Source organism: Ammospiza nelsoni, chromosome 3 (assembly GCF_027579445.1).
Source record: "Ammospiza nelsoni isolate bAmmNel1 chromosome 3, bAmmNel1.pri, whole genome shotgun sequence".
NCBI lineage: Eukaryota > Metazoa > Chordata > Aves > Passeriformes > Passerellidae > Ammospiza > Ammospiza nelsoni.
Genome location: NC_080635.1, coordinates 12,288,191 through 12,313,985, shown reverse-complemented (window position 1 = coordinate 12,313,985; position 25,795 = coordinate 12,288,191). Strand labels below are relative to the sequence as shown.

General features: G+C 43.5%; 1 protein-coding gene across 4 annotated transcripts; it reads left to right on the top strand.

Moving 5' to 3' along the window:
• Positions 1–24,025, top strand: STON1 (stonin 1). 4 transcript variants are annotated; one of them, XM_059467372.1, is made up of 4 exons: positions 1–67; positions 10,632–12,610; positions 19,202–19,404; positions 19,787–24,025. In XM_059467372.1, the coding sequence occupies exons 2-4, from the start codon at positions 10,681–10,683 to the stop codon at positions 19,859–19,861; spliced, it is 2,208 nt and encodes a 735-aa protein (XP_059323355.1). In that variant the 5' UTR covers positions 1–67; positions 10,632–10,680; the 3' UTR covers positions 19,862–24,025. The 4 variants fall into 4 exon arrangements, with proteins under 4 accessions (XP_059323355.1, XP_059323356.1, XP_059323357.1 ...); XM_059467373.1 differs by lacking the exon at positions 1–67 and adding an exon at positions 174–217; XM_059467374.1 differs by lacking the exon at positions 1–67 and adding an exon at positions 629–653.
• The last annotated feature ends 1,770 nt before the right edge of the window (positions 24,026–25,795 follow it).

Sequence of the window (25,795 nt, the reverse complement as noted above, 5' to 3'; positions counted from 1 at the left end):
GCTGCGCTCCCGGCGGCGGGCGGGAGCGGAGCGGGCACGGAGCGAGTGAGGAACGGGACCGGAACGGGTAAGGAGCGGCTCTGCCCCGGCACGGCCGGGCCGGAGCAGCGGGGCACGGGGGGGACTCGGTCCGAAGTGGAATTTTCCCGGTAGCTGAGGCGCAGCCACGAAGTTCTGCCTTGGAGCGGGCCGGCGGATGGGGCTCTTTTGTTTTGGTGTAAGAACATGATGCATTTAACAGAAATATTCGGCTCCTTTTTCTTTTTTTTTTTTTTTATTTCTTTTTTCCCCCCATTTTCCTTTCCTTTCCTTTCCTTTCCTTTCCTTTCCTTTCCTTTCCTTTCCTTTCCTTTCCTTTCCTTTCCTCTCCTCTCCTCTCCTCTCCTCTCCTCTCCTCTCCTCTCCTCTCCTCTTTTTTCCCCTTTCCTTTTTCTCTTTCCCCCTTTCTCTTTCCCCCTCTTCCTTTGCTCTTCTTTTCCAGTACAAGTGGTGAAAAGGGGCTGGTTTTGCCCAGGGGATGGTTTTGCCTGGGTACTTTAAACCACGGCGGAAATCGGGAGGGTTTGTGAGCCGGGCATCCTACGGGATTTCATTCCCATGACTTCTGCCTTGTTTTAGGGAGGAGACTGGAGTGTTTTTCTTTAGTACTCGAAGTGAGTTGAATTCCTGGAGCCTTTCTCATGTTTTCTTAGCGGTTCGGCTGATGATGTTAAAGCGTGCACGTAGGGTCGGGGTGTTTGGAAGCGTGGCTGCAGGAATCGCTCCCATAGATCCAGCGGGGGCTTTGGGAAAACGCCCGGAGCGGATGCAGAGGATGTGCTGCACAGGGCTGGGATGTTTGAACCGTGAGTCCCTCTAGTGCAGACCCCAGGGATGGAGCTTTAAGGATGGTGTAAACGAGAAAAAAAATGTAGAAAATGTGCTCACCAAAGGGGGGCTTTGTATTAAAGTTTGTTGGTTTTTTTTTTTTTTTTTTTAAGGTGAAACTGTTCTGATATTTATGGGAAAAAACAAGGGTGCCGAGAAAACCGCTGACTAAGCTGTTCTCCGGACCCAAACGAAAGTTTCACAATTCTATGCTTCCCCGGTGTTTCTGCTGTGAGGTGGAGAAACCCTGACTGATTTCTCTCCAAACAGGACTTAGCTTTTTTTTGGGAGGGTGGTAACGACCGACTGGGGAGGAGGGAACAGAAGTTTTGGAGCCTGAGGCTTTTAAACAATCAGCTGTTCGTTTTGGTGTTAACTCGCTTTGCCCTGTCTGGGGACCGAGACTCTTCTGTAGCTGTGAAAGGAGAAAAAGCAGCAGCTGAAGGGAACACTGCGTTGTCTGATTTGTGCAAGGGGAGAAAATGCTGTGAGGAAAGATCAGCTGCCTCCTTTCCTCAGTGCGTGAGAGGAGGAGAACTCAGCCCTGTGCTCTGTAACCAGCTGTGGCTGAGCTTTAGAGTAATTTGTTTAAACAGGCCAGAGATTGTATTTACCTGATGCTGGAGCTGTAAATTACACCCCTGGGAAAAGCTGCCCCAGGGCAGGAATGAGGTCCTTGCTTCACGCTGGGCTTTGATTGTTTTCCTCCTCCCTCATGAATATGCAGTAAGTGTTATTTTCTATCTCTTCAAAAGTTTTTGGGGTTTGTAAACTTAGTGGCCCAGCTTGTTGATGATCTCTGACTAGCAGGTTAATGTGGGTTTGTAAGTTAATCTGTGTGTGGACATTAACTCCAGCATGAAAACTGGGCAGTGTTGGGCTTTGTGTTTGGGTAAACAAGATGCCTCTAGTCCAGCACTCCTTTTCTCCTGCTTTTGGTTGGTATAAATACAACCTGATGTCTTCTCCTTCAGCAAAGCAGGCTGCCCACGTGTCTGTCTTAAAAAGGTTTTGGAGAGGAACCCAAACGAGGCTTTTTTTGGTGTCTGTGTTAGGAATTACACTTTCTGACAGGACTGTCATCAGTTGCTATAAACAGTACTTGTATCCAAACGAACAAGGATTTAATCATTACATCTTCCCCTCAGTGCTGGCATTCCTGTAGGGCCTGAAAGCAGGGACAAGGGGAGTATCCCACAGATCAGGTGAGAGCTGCTCTGCCAGAAAATGTTCCTGACAGCTGCCAGACAGTACTTTTCATGTCTAGAAGACCTCCACAAATCTTATGTCATGGGTTATACTCCAGGAAGGTATTGCCAGGTGTTTTTTGGGCTCTAAGGCATTTAAGATATAAAAACTGACTCAGAACTAAAAGTAAATTAAAAAAAAAGGGGGCTGTTATGCTGTTCAGTGATTTTCCTAAATACAGTATTTCTGTCAGCTTCCCTACCTTTGATTACTCACTCTGAGATTAGTGGCAAGAGTTTTGAAGTGTTCTTCTGTGCTGTGTGTTCTTTGTGGCATTTCATCCCTCCCTTCCCTTGGACACTGCAAACACTACAAGAGAACCAGACTTAAACTTCTTTCTGTCCACAGCCAGCTTAATATTTTGATATGTGATCTGTGTGCCAAAGTACTCAGGCTTTTTTTTTTTTTTTTTTTTTTTTAATCTAGAGAGCTGCTTAATCCTAAAAACAACAACAACAAAAAAAATTGCTGTTACTAAAGTGGGACAGCCACCCATAACTGCATTTCTGCTGCTTCTTAGTCCATTATAAATCTATCTCTGCCCATGGGGAGAAGAGAGGGAGAGGTTTGGGATGCTAAAGTACTTGCCAGAGCCCTGTGCAGAGCTGCTGTGACCACAGCACTTCTGTGGGATGTGCGTGCTTTCCTAATAAAAACGTTTCCTAAACACAGTTAAAAAAATCGCTTCAGTAGATGCAGTAACATTCCATTAACTTAGTGACCTGCAGGAGTACTGCAAATAAAAATAGATTTATTTTCCTGTCTCTCCTAGGCCAGAGCATTTTTAAAATTATTATTAAAAGAACCCAACAAAGTTGTGTACAGTGAAATGACAGCTTGTGTTAATAAACAATTTACATGAATCCCTGCTGTCCCTTGGCTCTCCCAAATGTGCCTGTGGAGTGTAAGCTGTGCCATGACTGTGGTGATGCTGAGGAGGAGTGTGGTTCAGAGGATGAAGCAGGACTAGCCCAGGGAGCTCAGTGTGAGTGGGCCCTGTGGGAGATGTACATGTGACAGGAACACAGTGAAATAAGTGAATTAAATATGATTTACCTGTCTTGTCTATGCTAATAATGGGAAGAAATTAAGTGGAACAGCACAGATCAAAAGCCAACCTCCAGCAAAAATGCTTTTTAAGGGTTACAGGTTTGCAGTGAGCACTTTATAACATAAAAAAAACCAAAGGAGTTTTCACAATACACTGCTATGTGTGACTGTTTTGCTTTGAGAAGATGCAGTCATGCCTTGCATCACCCCTTGCAGTCACCTCTTGCACACAAGTGATGTGTCTTAGACGGCACTGTGATATCCAGAAAAGAAGAGAATAAAAAGCTCTGAGTAATTAATAACGATTTAATCAGGCTTTTTCTTATTTCTTCTAGGAAAAACAAGCTTTTTCTGTTAAAGGTGTTCACTAAAGCATAGAGAACCATTTTGTGGTTCTCAGGATTTAATCCAGTTCTATTTTGAGCTGGTAAAACGGTTCCTAGTGTCTTGGATAGCAGGCTGTGTCCTCCTGAGGGTTTCCTGGCCATCCCATTTGCCAGCAAATGGGGCATGAGCAGGGTGCCCCTGTCCTGGCTTCCCTGTTCCAGCCAAAGATGCACAGAACCACGAGTCACTATACCTGTGTTGGTGACACCTGGGACAGTCTGTCACCTCCTGAGGTGGGGAATCTGCCCAGGAAACAGGAAAATGCTGGGATGTCATCTGCAGGAACTGACTGAGAACTCAGGACTGATGTGCTCAAGAAAGATGCTCAGACTCGTGCTGGGTACTGCTGTTTGCTGTTCTTACACATATGCCAGAGACAAAGGTGGTTTTTATCACTTTGGTTACGTTAAAAAGAAAACCAAACAGGTTCTAAGTGTACCCGTGGCTCTTCTTTATGTACCAGAATTACGCACTTTGTGGTGTGATGCAAGATGTTATTTCATCTCCCTGAAACAAAGCAGTTACATGTAGCTGTGGCTTGGGAAAACTGCTTTTTTTTTTTTTTTAATGTTAGAAAGCGCTTGTTGCAAGCTGTGAGCCTTGGATGTTTGGTAGCTGGAGGCTGATTTTTGCCTGATTCTTTCTCCACACTGTTCCATTCGCTGGTTTGTGTGTTCTGTAAGGGGTCTGGATCTCCTCAGGTGAGAGAGGTGGCCTGTGGGGTCAGAGGGCCTCTGCTGCTTTTTGCAGCTTCAGGTCGGCATTCCAGTGTCTTTCCTGATGGCAAAGATACACTGGGTCTCTATTTTAGTTTCTATTTTTTTAAAATATATTTTTAAAAATGATTATTTTTAATTTATTCTATTTATTTTATGTTATCTCATTCCTAAAGTTATGTTCCTGATAAGCTCTGCAAAAACCCCCTGAGAGGAATGAGGGTGCAATCCCAGGCGGCTGTGCAGCTGTGATTTGTAAAAATCCCTCGATCCCTTTAGGAAATACCTTTGGTTTGTCTCCATAAAATCATACAGACACTTCCAGTAAATGTCTCTAAGCTTTTCTGCCTTGATTCCTGCTCCCCACTAGGGAAGCAGGGAAGGACAAAGCTGATGTGACTCAGAGTGGTGATGTGACTGTGGGGTGAGGGAGGGTGTGGGAATCGCGGCTCGTGTCCATGGGAAGGGTGGCTGAAGCTGATGGAGTTACACACAAGACCAGTCATGCATGAGGTTTTGTTGTCTTTTCCAGGCAGATTTGGAATGACTTCACATCTGAGTGTTAGGGAAGGACTCCCAGAATGGATCTGCACATGAAAAGGAGTTTTTTTTACAGTGTGTAACAGCTGAGGCTTGAGTGATTATCCATGGCAAAGATGGGAATTGTTCTGAGTAGCTCTGCTAAATTTTCAGATCCAGTGGATATCCTCAGCATCCAACCTCCTCCTCTTGTCAGCAAGGAGAGTTACTCCTTTGGGGATGATCCACTGCAGGCACAGCTGAGCAGAGGTTAACAGAGATGTGACTCTGGCTGCTTTTCTTTCATTCTCCATTTGGGAGCATCCCATAGGATTTCCCTCTGGTGTGACTCTCATACCAGCTCACAGCCTTTTAAAGCAGAGCAGCTGGAATTTCCTCAGGCCTCCATCATGCAGTGCCTGTGGGATCCCTCCCTGGCTGCATCCCAGATGCTCTCCTGGTGTGCAGGGACAGCAGTGCTGTGAGCTGGTGGTGGGGAGTCCCCCACACCCCAAACCCTGTGACATCCTCCTCTCTGGAGAGTGTTTTACCCTCTGCCCAACCCTTTTCTCTATCAAAGAAAGTGAGTGCTGTCTCTCCTTGAGAGTTGTGATGGGCTGTGTTGATACCCTTAAAAATGTCAATTTTTTCAGGCTTGTGCCTTCAGGCAGGAGCAAGCAACAGCGAGAGGTGTTTGAGGGAGCTGGGCCTGCCTTTGCTCTGGGGGCGTGCACACTGTCAAAAGCTGAAACCCTCAATTCCTCCAGCTCTTGGGGCCAAGAGCAAGGAATTCCAAATTAAACAGATTAGCTGCAAGCCCTGAACTTCTCCCAGCTGTGCCTATGCCCCACAGAGTGAGCAATGTATATAAAATGTCACACTGCACTTTGAAGTCGGTGTATTTTTGACTATTACACCAGTTCCTTATTTTCTAAAATGAGTAATGCAGTGGGAGGCTTAATTCATATCCCAAATACAAGAAAATGCCAAGAAATTCCTATGTCCCATCAGCTGTGACTTTTGTTTATGTGTATTTCAGATGTATAGACTGGATACATTTTTTTATGTGTATTTAGGATAGAAAAAGCAGAGTTAAATAAATAGAAGTGAAGCCACATGTAATATCAAAGTAAAATTTGAGGCAAATCATCATAAATCAAGCAGTATTTTATGTAGAAGTTGTGCTTCAAGTTTTTTTCTTTTTTTGCAGAGTTAAGTAATAACCAAAACAGTGACACAAATAATATGGCAGTAAAACACAGAGATAAATCTGCCATGTTTTTCTTGGATATCACAAGGGCTTAGAAACATTTAGGGTGTTTTATATACCATATGTGCTTTATTGCTTAAACTGCAGAGAATTTGTACCTCCCTGAGAGACTCTTGCACTCTGTGGCAAAAAGCTTGAAGGATTCTCTGGGTGTTTGTGGAAAGAAAAGCAACAACTCGTGGTGTGGTTGTGGGACAGCCTCACCACAGCGTGCACAGCATGCAGAGCTTGGCATTAAATTTCCGTATGGCCTGTGTGCAACAGACAACCTTGCTCCTGGAAATAAAACTGACATGTAGTGGTGTACGGGGTCCATAGTTTTTCTGGAAGGGTGGAAATAAAAATGGCCAGGCGCTGTCCACAAACAGAGGAGCTCACGGGAAGAGCTCAGCTTATTTGGAAGGGATTATTTAACTCTTTTGTCACACTGTATGTAGATGAATCTGGGTTTTTTTTTGAGCTGGGAGCAAGTAATGAGGCTGGTGTTTACCCAGCTGAGCCAGTGGCACACATAAGTTTTGTGCTTGGGTGTTCCAAAGAGAATTTGTTTACAGGATGTGTAGCTTAACAGTTCTGGAGCTGCAATGGCCTCTGGAGCTGGACAGGCAGTAAGGAATGTATTTATAAAATTATGCTTTTCTGTGTGTTGGGAGTGTGAGTACTGTCTATTAAACTCTGCATTTACTTGCTTTGTGCTTTGCAGAAGGGAGGTGTTTCCCTGACCTTCCTCTTTAGCTCCTCCAATATTTTAATAGAGGATCTTAATGTTTGAACACAGGGGCACGTGCTTGAGGGTTTCAATTGGTGCCAGGTTTTAGGGAAGGCCCCTGAAGAGAGGGAGATGTGCAGGGGGTGCAGCTGTGCACTGTGTGGTGCAGGGGGTGACAGGAGGCCGTGCTGTCACAGCGTGGTGGGGACATGGCTGATGGCACACCCTGAGCACCCAGCTGCATCTGGATCAAAAGTGCCAAAGCCAACGCCTTGGGATGCACCTCAGAGTGAGCAGGGAGTCATTATTAGTGCAGGAAATGGTAACAATATCCCCCAGCAAGGCATGGAAGTTGAGCTGTGTTTTTGCTGCAGATTTGATCTGGGATTTCTGAAGCAACAAAGGACCCAGGGATAGCTACAGCCTGTAAAATCTCTCAATAACGGGATAGGATTTCTCTTCTTTCCATCCTCAAGGTATTAAAATGAAGAAATTAAGCTGCAATGACTGCTCATTAAATGCTGAGGGAGTGTGTTAATCTGATAAATGGGAAGATTGTTTTCAGGCAGAAGAGGATGAATTGAAATGAATTGCAACTTTTGGGTTCACTGGAATTAATGCACCTAGGATCAACTGTTATTTCAGCTTTTTTTTACTGGCAGTTTCAATATTCTAAAAATGGTATTTCCTGCCTCCTCTCTGAACAAGATACCACACATGCTTGTAATTTAAATGTCACGGGCCCCATAACATGTGTGATCAATGGTATCTTGTATCATTTTCCTTTTACCCAAAGCATTTGGGTTACATTTATGTGGATCCCATGGGGGACCTTTGCTTTTTGGAGGGAAAACACATCTATCCTGAAGCCTGAATTTTAGTTTGATTTCAAGGAAAAACATCCCAGTTCATAGGAAGGAATTTGGAGCACAGTTTAGGACACAATAGAAATTGAAAGCATTATTTTATTGCTTTGTGCAGATGTAAAAGAATCAGAGAGAACAAGTGATGTAAAGCAGCATAAGACTGATTTTTATTTTTTTTTAAATAGTAGATGGGTGGTGCTATCCTTAACACAAAAGAGGTTGCATTTCCTTGTATTAGCATGACATTCTCCAATCAGCTTGTAAAAATCCATTTGGGCTTTTTTCCTCCATTCCTAGTAGTCATTTTTTGGGGATCAGTGAGCAATGTTGCTCACTATCTATTTCAACACTTGTTGCATGTGTGTTTTTATTATAATCAGCATCTTTTTTTCTTTTTAAAAACTCCCATGTAACTGCAACAGCAACAAGACCTGAAAGCTGCAGCCTCTGACAGGTACACTGAGGGCATTGTGACTGCAGAGGAAAGTGATTTTTCCCACTTTTTTCCATCTGGGAAAGTGGTTTTCTTCATTGACACTTACTGACTGAAGTTAAATGTTTGGCAGGTGGAGTTCAAACATCTTTTTGTTTTGTAATGGGAAAAAAAACCCCCTGCCAAATAATCTGCAACATCACATTTGAAAAAGGGAGTAGTAACAGACCTTGGGGGGAAAAAACCCCCCTGAACATCTGGGAATAATAAAGGACACTGAAAAATTCCATTTCTAACAAGAAAAGGAAACAGTCTGCAAATGTATTCTTTATTGTAAACACCCGATTTTGTGGTTTCTTTTCCATTGGTGCATCTCAGTGTTGTGTGATTTCCCCTTGAGCATGGCTGTGGTCACACGGGAGGGTTGTGGCAGCATCCCCAGAGCCCCTCCACAGAGAAAGGCTTCTCTCCCATCCACATTGTGTTTGTTTTCTCTCTCTGGCCATCCCTTATCTCCTGTAAATGCCAGAGGAGTTTTTGGTGGCAGCCTTAGAGGCTGTTTCCTTATGTTCTCCTGTCCACCAGGCTGCCCCAGTGTCCCAGCTGTTCCAGGAAAAAGCCACACCCCGAGCCAGCATCGCATTAGCTGCTCCTAACAAATGGGGCTTTGAAAAGAGGGCTGAAACCTTTGAAACTTCAGCTCTAGAAATAATTAATGCTGAAAGAGCCATGGTGGCAACAAGAGGGAGAGGAGGAGAAGGGTGTGATATGGGAGGAAAAAGTGATGACCAAGTCAGAGACCAAATAGCTGTGATTTTTCTTTCCATTGCTGCGCTTTATGATGAAGTGATTGTGTGGGTGAAGGACACACTGGTAGTTGTGTGTGTCTGAGCTATGACAGTAATTTGGACTTGTTTGCTCCTTTTTTCTCTCTCTCCTTCTGTAAGTGGTGATTAGAGTGCTTATAAAATAACTAGCATAGTGCAAATACTTTTCTGAACGAAAAGGTCGAGAGTTCAGAACCTAATGAAGGAGCAGAGTCCCCCTCTGTTGAGAGCTCTCTGTTGGCCAGCCTCAGAGTGAGCTGATTGTGCCACAGCTTATGGCACTTTCTTACTGGCTACAAACTGCCCCAGAAATAATGGAGTAATGATAAAAATAAAAATAGACACTTGTAGCACAAGTTTCACTTGGCTGAACTGCAGCATGTCTAGAAGTGAACTGTTCTCTATGAGTTACAGATAAAGAATGGCTTTTATGGTTATGTGATTCTGTAGTGCAATTAAACAGCCTGATTGTGGCTCTCTGTGCATGAAGGGCAATAGCTCCAAGTCATCATTAGCTGACCTTAATTACCAGAATAATGTCCAGGCAGGTGGTTTTTGTCTCTGTGAACTCCGCCTTCCTTGTGCTTTCAGGCAAACGTGGATGTGTTCTGACAGAACAAGAGTAACTTTCTATCAAATGAGCCGTGTTTATATGTGCCCCCCTGCTATTTCATTGTACTCCATTCCTCCTCAGGCGCTGGCAATTTTTTGCTTGCTCCCTCATCAGGCAGGAGCAGTGGGGAGGAAAATCTCTGGGGGCAACATGCCCTGCATAAGGATGCAACGAGCATTTAAATTTCAGCGCACAGTTTAGAACCAGGAAGGCAAGATTAATGATTTACTGGTTGCAGTCCTGCTCAGAGGACATCCAGCTGAGCCCTTTTACCAAAGACACTTTGTTTGATGAAGTGTAGTTTATTAATTGGTTTAAAGACCTGTCCTTTTCCCAGGCCACCAGCCAATTCAGTGTTTGGCAGATGTGAGTGCTGTTGCTTGGCCTTGACTTGTGTTTCATCAGCGTTTTGTCTGCAGTGCAGGCTTGCAGTCTGCTCCTCAGCAGGAATCTACTGCTCATCCTTTGGGCTAATTTCTTGTTTAAAAGTTTAATGCCTTTCCAATGCTTCCTTATAACATTTCCAGTTAAGAGTGTAAGCCTGGGTTGAAAGAACTGATGTAAAGGGATTCCTGCCCATGTCAGGCAGGCATCCAGGCTTCTGCCCTGATGACAGCAGCATGTGTACCTTTGCCATCAGCACTGAATTGCTGCAGCTTTTCATCAAAAAAATAATCCCTTCTCTCCCTCCTGATTCTATTTTTGGAGACAGCTGCACCATTCTTAGTAAAATGCCGGGAAGAAGGGGAAACCTTACCCAGAGTAAATGCCTGGTATGGAAAAATCTGTCCATATTTGAAATGATGCATAAGCTGTATAGTATTATGTTGTATATAATGAAGCTGAAAGTATTATTCAAGCAATCCTGTACTGCTGTGGGGCATTCTGCTCTCTCTGATTGAGAGGCTCTGTGCATCAGATGCTCTGAACAGCTGTAGAGCTTAGAACTCCCTTCAATCCCCAGCCTGGGAGAGCAGTGGGGATTCACAGGCAGTTTATCAGTTTCTACACAGCTTTCTCAGATTATACATGTAAAACAAAATACACTGGATTTGTGAACTGCTTGCAAATTTGAGCTTTGAGTGATTAGAGTTTGATTTGAATAATGTTTTTTGTTTCTCCATAGATGGCTTGTGGGTGATGCGCTGTGCAAGTGCCTCAAGTTTTCCTACAAGATGTGTTCCCCAAATCCAGCAAACTGGGTCACCTTTGATGACGAGCCTCTCTTCCAGTCACCTCAGAAATTGGTTGACAATCAGAGTAGCTCCAGACCCAATGGCCTTAAGCTCAACCTGTGCAGTGTTCATGATTCTTTAAGCAGGCCATCCTCTACAGGCAGCACTCCGCTCTCGTCTCCTGTGGTTGATTTCTACCTGAGTCCTGGACCTCCCAGCAATTCTCCACTTACTACACCTACCAGAGACTACCCAGGAAACCCCTGCATTCCAAAGTCTGGGATTCACATGCTTTACCCCATCCCTGAATGGCCATCAAATGTTAACCCTTCTCCATCCCCTGGGACGTGCTCATCCCTGGCCTCACAGAAACCGAGCAGCCTTCCTTTGAGCCCCTCACCTAATGAACATCCAGGTAAGACTTTGGTCTCCAAATCAGCAGATGCAGGAAGTCCTAACCCACCAGGAAGCTGTGAGGAGCTGGCTCCAGGACACTTCCCATACTTCCACAGTGACTGTGCTTTTTCCAGTCCTTTTTGGAAGGAAGGGTGCTCCCTCAGCATGTCTCCAGCTAATGCCAGCATGCACAGGAAGGACAAAGTGCTTGACAGGAGTGGGTGTCATCCTAGAGACAAAGAAACATGTAATGATCAGAAAAGTCTTAACCAGGGCTCTTTCAGCTACATCTGTGAGAGGCTTGAACACCTACAAGCTGACAGCTGTGAGACCCTGGAAAACCCACCCATCTCCAGCAGCCCCGCGTGGCACAAGCTCTGCCCCGCCATCCCACGCAGCCTTTTCAGGAGCCAGAAATCAGACGGGTGGCCATTCATGCTGAGGATTCCTGAGAAGAAGAACATGATGTCATCTCGGCAGTGGGGCCCCATTTACCTGAGTGTCCTGGCTGGAGGCGTGCTGCAGATGTATTACGAGAAGGGCCTGGAGAAACCTTTCAAGGAGTTCCAGCTGCAGCCGCAGTGCAAGCTGTCCGAACCCAAACTGGAGAGCTACAATGTCTCAGGGAAAATCCACACTGTGAAGATCGAGTGCGTGTCTTACACGGAGAAGAGGAGGTACCACCCCAAAGTGGAGGTGATCCACGAGCCAGAGGTGGAGCAGATGTTGAAGCTGGGCACCACCGACTACAACGACTTCACCGATTTCCTCGCCACGGTCGAGGAGGAGCTCATGAAGCTTCCTACTGTTTCCAGACAAAAGAGGAATTATGAAGAGCAAGAAATGACTCTGGAAATAGTGGATAACTTTTGGGGGAAAGTCACTAAGGCAGAAGGAAAACTCGTGGAAAGTGCTGTCATCACACACATTTACTGCCTGTGTTTTGTGAACGGCGGCGCCGAGTGTTTCCTAACACTGAACGACCTGGAGCTCCAGAAGAGGGACGAGCGTTACTTTGAGAAGGAGCAGGACAAGAAGTGGATCGAGATTCTCGACTGCCATTTCCATAACTGTGTCAAAGCGCAGGAATTTGAGCAGTCACGGATTATTAAGTTTACACCCCTGGATGCCTGCAGGCTGGAACTGATGCGTTTCAGGACGTGCTACAATGGGCAGGACCTTCCCTTCTCTGTGAAGGCTGCAGTGGTGGTTCAGGGGGCATACATTGAACTTCAGGCTTTCATCAACATGGCCTCAACTGCTCACATCCCCACACGCTTACCCTCTGTAAAATACTGTGAAAATGTTATGATACGCTTTCCTGTTCCCACACAGTGGATCAAAGCACTTTGGACCATGAACCTGCAAAGGCAGAAATCCCTAAAAGCCAAAATGAACAGGAGAGCATGCCTTGGGGCTTTGCATGAGGTTGAATCTGACCCCGTAATCCAAGTCTCGGTTGGAACAGCAAAATACGAGAGTGCCTACAGGGCCGTGGTGTGGAAGATTGACAGGCTTCCAGACAAAAATTCAAGTAAATAATTTGTGCTGTGGGCTTGGGTGTGTGTCTTCACTGGGTTTGTGCTTGGGTTTTTATCTGTTGCTAGAAGCCAGAATAATTTTTTAGGAAAAAAATCTTTTAGACTTACCAATTTCTTTAAACCATGATTTCGTAATTTATTTGATGGAGGCAGGTGTACTGTCAGTCATTTAAAGTGTGTGGCGTCATGGAAGCGGAGCTGTTCATTCAGAGTGAATCTCAAGTCTGTAGCAGTAAGGCTGAGGGAAGGGTTTATGCTTCCTGTGTACCAGCAGGGCGATGGCTGGAATGGGAAGCAGAAGTTGGTAAAATGATTTATTAACCAAATATCACACAGGTAATAGAAAAGGTGGTATTGGCACTGCTGGGTCTGGGCTTTCTAGCATCATTTAAGAAATGGAAGGTATGATACAGAACTAGAGGGTGCTGTGATTAAATTTGCTGTAGGAAGTGCTGTGCTTTTGCCAAGGATGGTTTCTGTTACCTCTCTCATGGGTTTGTGCATTGAGATTGTACATTCATGGCAATAACTGCACTGACAAAAAATGCCTCCCACTTTATTCCCATTTCTTTCTGGTGGTGGTACCTCACTGAAAACTTGTAGCAGTACAAACAGCTACGTTTTTAATTTCACATATGGAAGTAGTTAATTTAATTTAAAGGTGAAAATATGACTTTTTGAAGAAGAAAAAAATATAAATATTTGAGTTTACAAGTCCAATTTTTAGTCATATTACCAGTACCTTTCTAAAGGCATATACTACTTTTCTAAAGGCAAAAAAGTCTTGAGGAATACAGTATCCTGCTTCAAGTTCTGCAGAGTGAAGGCATTTGATCCTTTGCTTGATCCTTTGCATTATGTGTACCTGAGGCTTTGGGGATCTGTGTAAGACAAGGGCACCTGTTAAAGCATTTAATGTAAAGTATCTGTAAAATCTGTACTTTTGAAAAAGGGGGTAAGTGTATGTTACTAACATATGGATCTTGTGTTATCCTGTGTGGGCTAACTGCCTCTTTAAAATGTCCAGAAAAGATTTTACCTTCTTAAGTCCCAGTTTCAGGCATTCTACTACTAATGGTGGGGGAAGAGCAATGACAGAGGGAGGGAAGTGAAGGGCATGGACTGAAAAATGGACAGGGAGGGCAGAGGAGTGGTGGAGAGATGTAGGAGAATGAGAAGGCAGAAGATTCTCTAGGTCTTCAAAATCCCTGTCCTGTGCTCCAGGTTTCAGAGATTTGCACCATGTTGCTATGACATATGTGCTTTCCCAAGGCTTACAGGACTGTTTGGGCAGCTTTTAGTATTCTCTGCTTTTTAATGTAGGTTTCTGTAAAATCAAGTCAGCAGTTAAGGCAATTTTAAAGAAGAATCTAAGTCTTACAAATTTCCTGCAGTTCTTTCACCTGAAGATTTGGTGTGCACAGTTAACTTCAGATTTAACTTATTTGAAAGGAAGAACTGTTTTTTTTTTTTTTTTTTTTTTTTTTTTTTTTTTTTTTTTTGAGGCATCTCACAACATTATTTTCCACCAGTAGCTTAATCTTCTGACATTTGAATAATTCCTCTAGCTGAGATCTGCAGAATCATTTGTCTCTGTGAAATGTTCATGCATTTGAAAAAAACATTTTGGTAGTAATTCTGCCCAGTCAAATTTTAAGCCTCTATATCAAGTGCTCTGTACACAGTTAAGAGTTTAAAAATAGAGTTGTCCCAAGGCTTGCCAAAAGTCTGGAGACAGTCAAACTAATAGAAATATGTAAACTTTCATAATGTGTTTACCGCCGGCGGAAAAATATGCTGAGGACTTTGCTTGAAAGCCTTTGTCCAAGGCTTCTTAAAATAAAATTTTAAAAAAGGAAGGGAAAAGGAAAGGTTGCTTACAGTTATATTGTGGCTCCATTTATGGGCATTGAAATATGTTAATATCCACTGGATTCTACTGGAGTGTTTTCTTGGAAAAGTGCTGGCCAAGTGAAGTCAGTAGGAGCTGCAAGAAACAGCAGACTTTTAAAAGCTGCCTGTGCCTATTCAGATATATAGATGTTATATTTGGAGTCAGAATTTTAGCATTATTTTTTAAAAATGGAAAAAAGTTTTGAAGGGCTGATCCAGTGAAGTTTCTGCAATTTGAGTCTATGTTTGTGAAACTGGGGCTTAGTGTGAGGAAGTGCAGAAGATGTTATGATTTTAGCACAGTGCTGGGGCCAGACTTTGCAGCGGAGAAGCTGTGTCAGCTGCTTCCCAGGGAGTTCCCAGGGGGCAAGAGAGACTAAACTGCAAAGCACTGTGCTCTAATCACTTGCTGTGTAAATTTGAGCCCTGTGATTTTTCCTGCTAGGAGAAATCCTCCATCCTTGAGCCGTTGTGTAAAGCAACAGTTCTTCAGCCGCTTATTTCTTATTTCATTCTGCATCATGGAGGCACTGAGGAAGCAGGTCCTAAACAAGACAGCAGACTGGAGGCTGTGGCTGCTGGCAGCCTTGTTACAGCATCTGTGCATGGACTCTGCTGTGGGAGGTGATGTGGTTCCCAGGAACCACCAGGTGCTGCTTTTCTTATCTTCTAAACTGCCCAGGTGGAAACTCAAAGCCATGGCTTTGTCGGGGGGGCTCCATCCCTGCCCAGCCACCTCCTCCTGGCACTGGCACCACCGTGAGCTGGGGCTTCGTGGTGGCACTGTCCCACTCCTCTGTTCCCTATGCCCTTCTCCCAGCAGGTTGGAGAAATGCACCCATTTAGAGGTGGCTGCAGGAGTTACTAGCTTCTAACAACCCTGATGTCTGTAAATCTGTCCTTAGTAACTGTTTATGTTTTCATGTTCAAAGTAAGAGTTTTAGAACTGGACCTATTTTAGCAAAATTATTACATAACTAAGATAACCAGTACATTATTTTGGCTTAAAGTGCTTTGCTTCATGAGCCTTTCTCAGATCAAGGTTGGTTGAATGCTACTTACACAGGTGAAAAAGGGCCAAACTGCATTAATAAATGCAAAGTTAGATTATTAATTGCTTTTGAAATGCTTTTTGAATTCTAAGTGATATTTGAAATCTAGTTTCATAGTTCTACTGCTCTTTTGTTTGTTTGTTTTGGCTTTTTTGTTGGTATTCCTTGGAGACAAAGAGCAAGAGTTTGGAATACTTTTAAGAAACAAGAGCCAGATTTTCACATTTGAGCAGACTAAAATCTCTCAATTCACAGAAGTCTTAACAAGTTGCATAGACACCTAAACTGCAGGGTTTCTGTCTCATAAATTAGATAGTAAAATGTCAGTAATCTCCCTAGATTTTTCTGATTGCCTCTCAGGTGTGGTTTAATTTCATCAGTTCTGGTGGTCATGTGTTGGCAGTGCCTGATAGGCCACATTTTGGATAGCTGGGCTTGAATGTGTCATCTTGAATATGTCAGGGCTCTGAATATGCCACCTTAGCACACTGTGCCTGCTCCAACCCACCTGTCTCTCTCCTCCTGGCCAACACCTGGCTTTTTCAGCATTACAGTTTCTTTTGCAAAAGGATCTTCTACACACAGCCTCTCTTTCTTCTTCCAACTCCAGTGTGACACAAGGCCTGGGAAGCAGTGGTTTCATGGAGCAGAGATGGAAAGAACTTCTCAGTTTTAGGTGAAAACTGGGGGGATGTTCAGAGCCTTCCAGAACGCTGGTCAGTCACTTTGTCATCTGACAGCTGATGGGAAGAAGTTGCTCTGTGCTCCCAGCACAGCCCAGCAGTGGCAGAACTTCACCACAAGTGAAGGGGTGAGTACTTCCCTTTGACATTGGTGTTGGTGCAAGAGGCAGATGGGCTGGGGGAACCCTGTGTTTTAGGAATAGGCAAAAAGGTCCAATGGAATCTGTTCCAGAGGACCCAAGGGGTTATCCTTATCCAAATCCCAAACCTGTTGTCTCTGCCTTTGCAGGTTACCATCTAAGGAAAAGGAAGCACCCCAGAATTCCCAACACCAAGACCACCTCATGGCTGTCAGTCAGCTGGAATATAAACCCAGAGGTTTCTCTGGATAGTCCTGAATCACAACTATGCCATGTCTAGCAGGGACACTTTCAGCAACAGCCCAAGAGGTATGGCTCATCTGTGCCTGGACTCAGGTGGACATCTGGATTATCCAACATTTACCGTCCAATATCTGCCAAGGAAAATTCCAAGCTGTGATTATTTCTGGATTCCATTTCTCAGAAGACAGAATAGTTTCTAGACAATTCCCATTGCTTTTTGTTTCTTCATAGGCCTCTCTCCCAGAAAACCCAAAGAAGATTCTGAATTTGATCTCCAAAAGCCCTTAGATATATGCTGGTTGCCTTCTACCACAAATTAACTACAAGCAGCAAACTCTTTTTCCTCAGATCCTTGGTTAACCACAGCTTCAGAGGGCTTGGCCTTTTCCCTGGCCAGGACATGCCATGGCATCTTGGTGCTGCAGTTCCTGCTGTGCTCTCCAGGATGCTTCACTTGTAGCTGGCACTGTGCAGAGTCTGTGCAGCCCAACCCAGGAAACAGCACAAAGAACAGGTCAAGTAAGTTGTGTGTTGCCAAGCTGCATCCTGGCACCACCATGGGAAAGGGGAGCAGGTCCTGGGAGCCAAAAGGAGCACGGTTCAGATGGGATCACATCTTGCAGTGTGGCTCTAACAGGATGTTCCTCACGGTGTCCTGTTGCTGGGATGATGGAGGAGTCAAAGATGGAGAGGTTCCATCAACAGAGGTTCATTCCACCATGTCCAGGCAGACTGGAAGAGGGACTGAGGACCAAGAGAGTGTTAGTGCAGCAGAAATGGCCTTGGACACAGCAAGAGGTGACAAGCAGCAGACCATGGACAAGGCTCACATCACAGAGGTGCAGAGATCTGCCTGTCCCTGGGCACAGGAGTGATGAACACCATCTCCTCCTCATGCTTGTTCTGTGCTCCACTTTCATTCTCAAGACAGTGGCAGGTGGCTGTAATCCTTATTTCTGACTTTGTTCCCTCCTCCATTTCCACAATAAAGTCCCTGATGTTACAGTTGTACTTGTCTCTGTGTTTTGTGTTATTGTCCTGAGACATCAGCCGTGTGCTGCCTGCCCCTGGCATGGCACTCCTTGCAAACTGGGGATCCTTGTGCTCCAGTGCCTTGCAGGACCCCCTCTCCTGAGCTGTGCCCAGAGGGCTGTGTCATGTTACAGGGAAAACCTGCAGCACAGACAGGCACCCACCCCAAGGCTCCTAGGAGCAATGGAGATGCAGCTCTTTTATTTATTTCTGCCTTACAAAATGCCTGTGAGCCTGTGGATGTGGAATATTAGCATGATTTTCCCCAGGGGATGGATAAAGCTCAGTTAATGTTAACTCCATCTTCAGTATTTCCTTTATTCTGTAACAGAATTGATTCCTGTCACTGGGGGAAGTCAGTGCATAAAGAATGGAACATTTTTCCCTGAACTTCAAGATTCCATTCAGTGTAATGGATGAAAACCAAATATACACTGCCAGGCTTGCCTTTGACAAAATACAGGCAATCCTTTTTCTTCTTATTTTTTAATTTTTTTCCCCCTGCCTGCAGCCAAAGCATAGTTAGTTATCCATGCTGGTGATTAAAATCCTGGAGAGAAGGAGAAATGCAGAATTGCTACGTTTTGCCCTGGAGAATTTGGAGAGGATTCTTTTCATTATATTAAATTATCCTGCTTTCACACACACAGTCAGTCTGCTGACTTCAGTTGCTTTGGGAAGCAGCTTTCACCCTGTGCTCCTGTGTGCCAGGAGAAGTGCTTGCCCTTATCATTGCCACATGTAAGAAACGCTGAAGCAAGTGATCCTTAGGATCATCCCTAGGATGATTAAAGTAATTCAGAATATGCTGCACAAATCCTTAATGACTCTGCTTTATTACATCACAGTTATTTTAGCAGTACATTTTTTTGTTTTTTGAAGAAATGGGGTATGTTCTTTTCCCAAGCAGACAGGGACTCCAGGTAGCCTTTATCCTGGCAGGCAGGTGGGATGTATCTTGTTTGAGCAGCACTCTGAGCTGCGCCTTTATCTTTCTGCTGTGGACATAGTGTAATAAATGATGGTACACTAGATAGCTGTAGCACTTGAAATAAGCACTGCAGTAAAATTTCTACAGCACAGAGCTCTGGAAAGGGGGTTATTGGACACAGGACAGCATCTCTGCCCTGTGCATCTCTGCAGCATCTCTACACTGGGACCTTCCAGTTTTTATTTTTCTCTCAGAGTAAGAAATGCATTTTTAAGGGAAAAGTGAGATTCCATCAAATAGTTTGAATTTAGCAACAAAGCCCTATATTTGTAATATCCTCTCAATGAGAAGCTGAAAGGATCTGGTAAATCTTGTGCAAATTAATTTGTAAAATTGCAATGACTGTGACAAGTGTGCTGAAGCAGACAGAAAATGAACAAGGGGCCACTTTATGCCCAAATAGCAAAAGACAATAGATAGAATAACCTTTTATCAAACAACAGCTCTGTGTTTATCAAAGGTAAAGCTGTGCTCTCTTGCTAGGAGAGGAACCTAAACAAAGAAAAGATAATTTGCTAATGGTGTGGTGGTTTTCTTTTTCTTTCCCAAGGTTTGGATCACCCACACAGCCTGTCTTACAAACTGGAACTGGGATCAGACCAGGAGATCCCATCTGACTGGTACCCATTTGCTACTGTCCAGTTTGTTGTCCATGACACCTGTGCCTCAGGAACAGAAGTGAAGTCCCTGGGCATAGAGAGTGACCTGCAGCCCCAGAAACACGTGGTGCAGAAAGCTTTTTACAGCTGCCAGGTATTCTCAGAGCTATGCTTTCCATGTTTTCCTCCTCTTCTCCCTCCCTGCTCCCCCATGCAGTATTTGAAAAGCATATTTGCTTTGTATTCGAAACATATCTTGCATGTACTTTTGATAATGACTTTGAGCAAAAGAATAATTAAATAATAATTCCTTGTCTGATCAAAGATGAGACTGAAAACTAGAACTGTGAATGCACCTGCTTTTTTTTTTTCCCTCATTTGAGCTATTTTTGGGAGTAGTGGTTTTGAAATCTGTTGGGTCTGGAAATATTTTGATTTTGTGTCAAAGCTTTTTTTCATGCTGTTGCTGCAGTTCACACTTTCCATGTCCAATTATTTGCTAACTCTACCTGCTGTTTTTTGCTTTCTACCTGCAGGTTGAAATTGAAAAGAAGTGGATTAGGCTTGATGGAGAAGACCCAGATAAGGCTGGCAACTGCCTAATGCAATGAAAGAGGACAGGAGGCACTGTCACAGGATATTAGTAGGAATCAATCTCCATAGGAAATTCTATTGTTAGAAGAAGGGCAGTGACCTAGTTTAGGGTAAACACGGTCATTGAATTTTTTTTTTAGTGCTTATGGGTTTGAGTCTGCAAATCAGTGCTCATTGGACTGGCCTGCATTCAAGTAAATTTCCTGTCACGGGAGTCCTGGTATGAGCAAGGTCTCCTTGCAGAGCAGCAGGATGTGAGCACTTCACTGACTGATTCTAATGTATTGTTTTCCTGTTGTGTGACTGGGGAATGATCTCACACTCCCTACTGAAACCCAATGGCACTACTCAAAGGGTTCATGTCACTTGGACATGTAATACTTGCTAATAAAAACTCATGATCTATCAGCACCTGTGTAAGGTCCAGAAGGACCAATTACATTTTTTAGTGCTGTTTGAAAACTGAAGTCCCTCATGTTTTGGCTCTCCTTGATGTATGTGTGTAGAACAAGTCCAAGTAATATTCTCAACAAGAGCCTTAATTAATGAGTTGGAAATTGGGTGATTTCATTGGGAAAAAGGGTCCTCTGCATAATAATACTCTTTATTCTTCTGTGGCTGCAACTGTTCCCTCCTCAGCACTTTTTAGGTCCACTCAAAGTAATCTCTTGGGCAAAAAACCCCATATGGCGGATGTGATTGAAGTTTCTGTGCCAGCATTACAGTTCCTTTTCACTGCTGCAGCAAGTGAGATAAGGGGTGGATTCTCAGTGAGTGTAAATCAGTCCAGGGCCCTTTCATCTGATGGGGCTTGGAGAATTTACACCAGAGGAGGCTTCTCCCCACAAACTGGAGAAAAGAGTGGTTGCTGCTGTTTGCTCTGTGTCTCCTTTAGGATGCAAGCTCCAGATGTTGGTATGGAAACTGCAGGAGCTGTGGCTTTGAGTAACTTTTAAGACATGCCTGGAAAGGGAGATGTTTTCATGCTCCTGGCTCTAAAGGCATTTTCCATGGGGAAGTAATGCAGGAATGGACTGTCACAAGAGACATGAAGCTGTGATGCTTCATCAGGCAGCCTGAGCTACTAATCACCAATGTCAATGTGTTAATTGTGTTTTCCACAAACAATTGGCCTTTAGGGAAAGGTTTTAATACTTCCCTTCAACCATTATCCCCTTTGCCATTTTCTGCAGGCTGTAATTCCATGTCTGAAACAATATAATAAATTTTAAAAATGCCCATGATACCCTTTTTTTTTTGGGCTGCAGTTTTCTTAAAATTAGCCTTACTTCAAACTAAAATTAGTGGAGAACAAAAATATAGGAATGCACTGCCTCACTTTATATTTTGTATAGCTTGTAACTGTTTATATGAACACTGTGTAAAAATACAGATTAATGGTATTCCCCAAAAGTAGAAATATGTGGGATATACACAGAGAAAATTACCAGTCTGAGGAAACAGAAGACCATAATATGAACCTAGTTCATCACAATAAACTTTTTCCCCCATCCAGAAGCTGAGAATGAAATGGGTAATAGATTCTACAGTAAGTCCTGAGGGCAGGTTTTTTATGGGTATTGCATTGCCAAAGCCCCAAATAGACTATTATGGTATTTGGGCTTCTCTATATATCCCTTTTTATTAGCAGATTATATTGTTATAAATCTAAGCGAGCGTTGGACTGTAGCAGTGATCCAAATATGTCTCAGCTGTTGCCTCCTCTGTCTGTGTTTTGACTTGAGAAGCCATTAGCACCTTCAAGTAGTGTTTGGTGTGTTTTATTAATATTTAATTTTGGTTTATATTCTGCTCAGCTGAACTAAGGGGCACAGTGTTGCCACCAGGGCAAAGTGTTTATACTTGGTGACATGGCAAGCTCTGCAGTTTGCTGAAGTCCATGGCTGTACTACAGCTACAATATTTATTAACCTCTTTGCTCAGTGAGGTAGAGGAAGCAAAATATGCATTGCAATTACCTGCAGTTACCTTTGTCTGGGGCTGGCTTGTTTTGATTGGCATTAAACAGCTAATTCAGTAAACCTGCTAGCAGTGGTTACTCTCCAGAGCCTGTCTCACCCAGCTGGCCCCTATCTTTCTGTTTTTAAGCAGGAGGAACTTATATATCTCCATTCCATCTCTCTGTCATCTTAGGATCTCCATTCACAGCACTCACCTGCTGGGCACTGGGTACCTGGTGGTGTTACAGGTCCTGCAGAAGCTGTGGCTGCTGCTGTGCTCTCAGGTGTCTGCTGTGTCTCAGGATGTGTTTGAGGAGCCTGGGTAGTGTTCACCCTTCAAGATACGAGCTACTGTTTGCAGTGAGTGGCTTAAATAATGAATGATCACCTTACAAGTCACCATTCCTGTTGGAGAGTTGTATTAAGGTGTTATGGTGCAAATGATCATTCAGACTTACTGAACTCAATAGCATAAAAAGGTCAAGCCACAGCTTTATCTGTGTTGCAAACCCCTGGATTTTCATTTGAGGCTTGCAAGACTCGTGATTAACTTTAATCAGAGTTAGATGAGGATAACAGGGAATTAACTCCATAGAAATACTGCTACACTGAAAGAAAGTTACTCTGTTTAATACATGGCTTTCAGTTTAAACTGACAATTAGTGCAGCCTAAGATTGAATAATTGCCCTGTTCAGTCTCACACTGATGTTCATATGCCTTGATGTCAGAATATTTAAAAACAGGCTGCAGTTTAATGAAAGAAAATTTGGGTTGTCTGACTTTTTTCCCCGCCATCAAATTCCAACTTCCTATTATATAGCAACATGCCAAACCAGAAATAACCAGGCTTCTCCTTTCTTCTGTGTTGTCTTGAGCATAACTTACTGACCAAATATTCTTAACTTTAAGACTCATTGCTAACATTTCCCATGAATGTTAGCTGCAGTTTTCTTAAAATTAGCCTTACTACTGGTAGTATCAGCAGCTGATACTGATCAAACATATGGGTTCTGAATTCTTTAGGCTACAAGTAGTCTAATTGTAATTTTGGGAAGGACAATGGACATGAGGAACAGTTGCTATAAGCTGTTGGGATGCATAAGCAGTGTCCAGCTAGCAGAAGGACTGGAGCTTTAAATAACCCATGAGGTGTTGGCACCATGTGAGGAGCCAGGTTTCACACGTGTCTGATCTCTGCTTCCTGCAGCGAGCGTCTGCAGCCACTGAAATGCTTCCAACTGCCTGGGTCACTTCAGATGCTGACATTTCACTAACATTTACTTCAGAGCAGTGTTTAGATGTTATCTGTGTTTCCTTCACAAAGGACCAGCAGGGTTTGGGAGATTTTGTATTTAAAACAGAAATCAATGAGAACAACTATTTTTATAGTGTGTTTGCCTTACTTAGTGTCGTATTTGCTGAAACCGACAAACTTTATCTTTGCATTCATCTTTCTCGTACTAATTGTATTACTCCAGGTAAATGGTACTTGATGTAATTTTGGATTCAAACACCCATTGAAGTCATTGGAAGCCTTTTTACTGATAAAATGAGGTCTGCATCAAAGTCTCTAAGAATAAAAGAGAGGCAAAAAAAAGAAGAAAGGAATAGTGGTAATGGTCTGTAGATGACTTTTTATGTCAGTAAGTAAGAAACCTGCAATGCCTGCTTATTCCAACCAGAAGAGAGCACAAAGGGTAAGAAAAGAGGTGTTACTGCATGCCACAGCAGAAGCTGTGCAGAGATGGGGAACAATGGTTCTGTTGCCCCTGGGTAGAAACTCAAGAAATGAGGATGATGATGCACTCCATTGAGCTTGATACCAAGCCACTGTCATCCTTATGCTCCTGGCTTTGTTTTCCTCCAGATTCTGTATGAATTGTCCAAAAGTATTTTACATCTGAACACATATTTTCACATGTTACTTTTGGTTGTGTTTATTTTACCTGGCAGACTTCTTTGCTGTGGTATTGGTGTCCATACTCCTATTTTGCATTTATTTGTCTTTTTGTTACTTAACACAGTAACTAACTGCTGCAGTTAGTAGTTCTTAGCAATAATTTTGATAACTCTGAAGCAGTGCTGTTACTTCTAATGGAAACTATAATTTTATTTGGGTCTTTTGTCAGTATAAGTGCAAAGAGATCATGCTGATAATCTTGTAATAACATTTTGTAGATTGCATATTGATTAAAAAAATAAAGTTGTATTTCAAACTAGCAGTTTCTTGTCACCTTACTAGAAATGTATCAAGCTAGTTTTGCAATTACTGTAATTAACTGGTTGATCTTGATCATCAGGTATTGCAGCTCATAAGAAAGAGCAGTTCTAGTCTGTGAGTGGGGAATATCACTCAGATAAGGCTGGTAGCAGAAAGCTACCAGCAGATAAAGGGATGCACTAGATTACATTTATCATAGAAAGGTTTGGGGTGGAAGGGACCTTGCAGATCATCCAGTTCCAATCCCCCTGCCATGAAGAGGGACAATTTTCCCTACACCACATTGTGCAATGTCCCAGCCAACCATGAACACTTCCAGGGATGGGACATCCACAGCTTCTCTGGGCAACCTGTGCCAGTGCCTCATCACCCTCCCAGTAAAGAATTTCTTGCTTACATCTAATCCAAACCTGCCCTCTTTCAATTTAAAAGATTCTTCCTTGTCCTAGCACTAATTGCTCGTCACAGCTTTTTGTAGCCCCCTTTAGGTGCTGTAAGTTCTCCCTGGATCCTTTTTCTCCTGCAGGGAGAATAGCCCCAGCTCTCCCAGCCTGTCTGACAGGAGAGCTGCTCCAGCCCTCTGAGCACCTCCGTGGCCACACTCTGAACTCACTACTGCAGTTCTGTGTCCATCTTGTGTTGGGGCTCCCAGAGCTGGATCCAGCACTCTGGGGACTTCTCACAATGATTTATGGCAGACCCTTTTCTGCCTTATTTCCTAGCAGTACTAACCCAAAGAATGCCGTGGTTTTTCCTGTTGAGTGCTCCCTCTGGTCTCTCTGGGGTATTTGAATATAATGTAGCGACAACTGTTTAAGACTTTCACAAATTTTCAAAGTCTGTTCTGTTACTAGGGAAACAGTGAGACCTCTGTGGGGAAATATGGGAATGAGGCAAGAGGTTTATGAGGCAGCATTCAAAGAATGGGCTTAAAGAATAAAATAACCATGCCATTTGTCCTGTGCTGCGGTGTCTGTAGCAAAGCAATCAGCTATTCTGGGAACCACAGGGAAATTGAGTTAACATCCATTTTCACTTCAGTGCTGTGCTATCCTTCAGTGAGCACCTGCAAATGGAAAGCAGGTGCTTTGCATCCAGCAAAAGTATGGTGCCCTTAAAGAGCTTAAACATTGTGCAATGTTTAAAAGTATCAGCGAACAACATGATTCGGGGACATGAAAAAAATTAGATGGGAAATTGCTAGAATATAAGTAAAAACATGAAAACATTTATTTTGGGACAGCTTCCTAGTATTTGCAATGCCTTGTATGTGCTATTTTATAAGACTATTCTTTCCTTAGCAAAAACAACCAGTAATTTTTTACAATAACAAGCATAACATGTTGTAAGTGGTGCTCTTGCTCCCTGCTGAAGCCTCACTAATAAAAAGAAAAGAAAAGCACTGGCTCAATATTCTGCTTTGCCATCCCAAATCCCAGTGTGATTAGGTATTTCTGGCTGTGAGTGGGTACAATCCAGTATTTGCACACCTGTGACGGCCTTTTTGGTTTAATTGAGAATAACTTTCACTTCCATTCCCAGCAATAAAAGCCCAAGGGGAAAAGGTCGGAAGCAGGGATGTGCTGGGAGCCGAGGAGATGCGTGAGGAGTGACCAGCAGTGGGGGTAAGAGAGAGGAATCAGGGAGCGAGCCGGGAGCTGGCAGGAGAGGGCAGCAAGCAGAGCGTGTTTGCACAGAGCAGTCTCTAAGGAGAAATGATGTCTCTCCAAGTCAAGTTGAAAAACTACCAAGGAAAGGGACTGAAAGA

Excerpts from the sequence above, each read along its gene's own strand:
- STON1 (XM_059467371.1), top strand. Across the intron at positions 12,611-19,201 it reads GCTTCCAGACAAAAATTCAA|GTTTGGATCACCCACACAGC; the intron begins GTAAATAATTTG and ends TTCTTTCCCAAG. Across the intron at positions 19,405-19,786 it reads AAGCTTTTTACAGCTGCCAG|GTTGAAATTGAAAAGAAGTG; the intron begins GTATTCTCAGAG and ends TTCTACCTGCAG.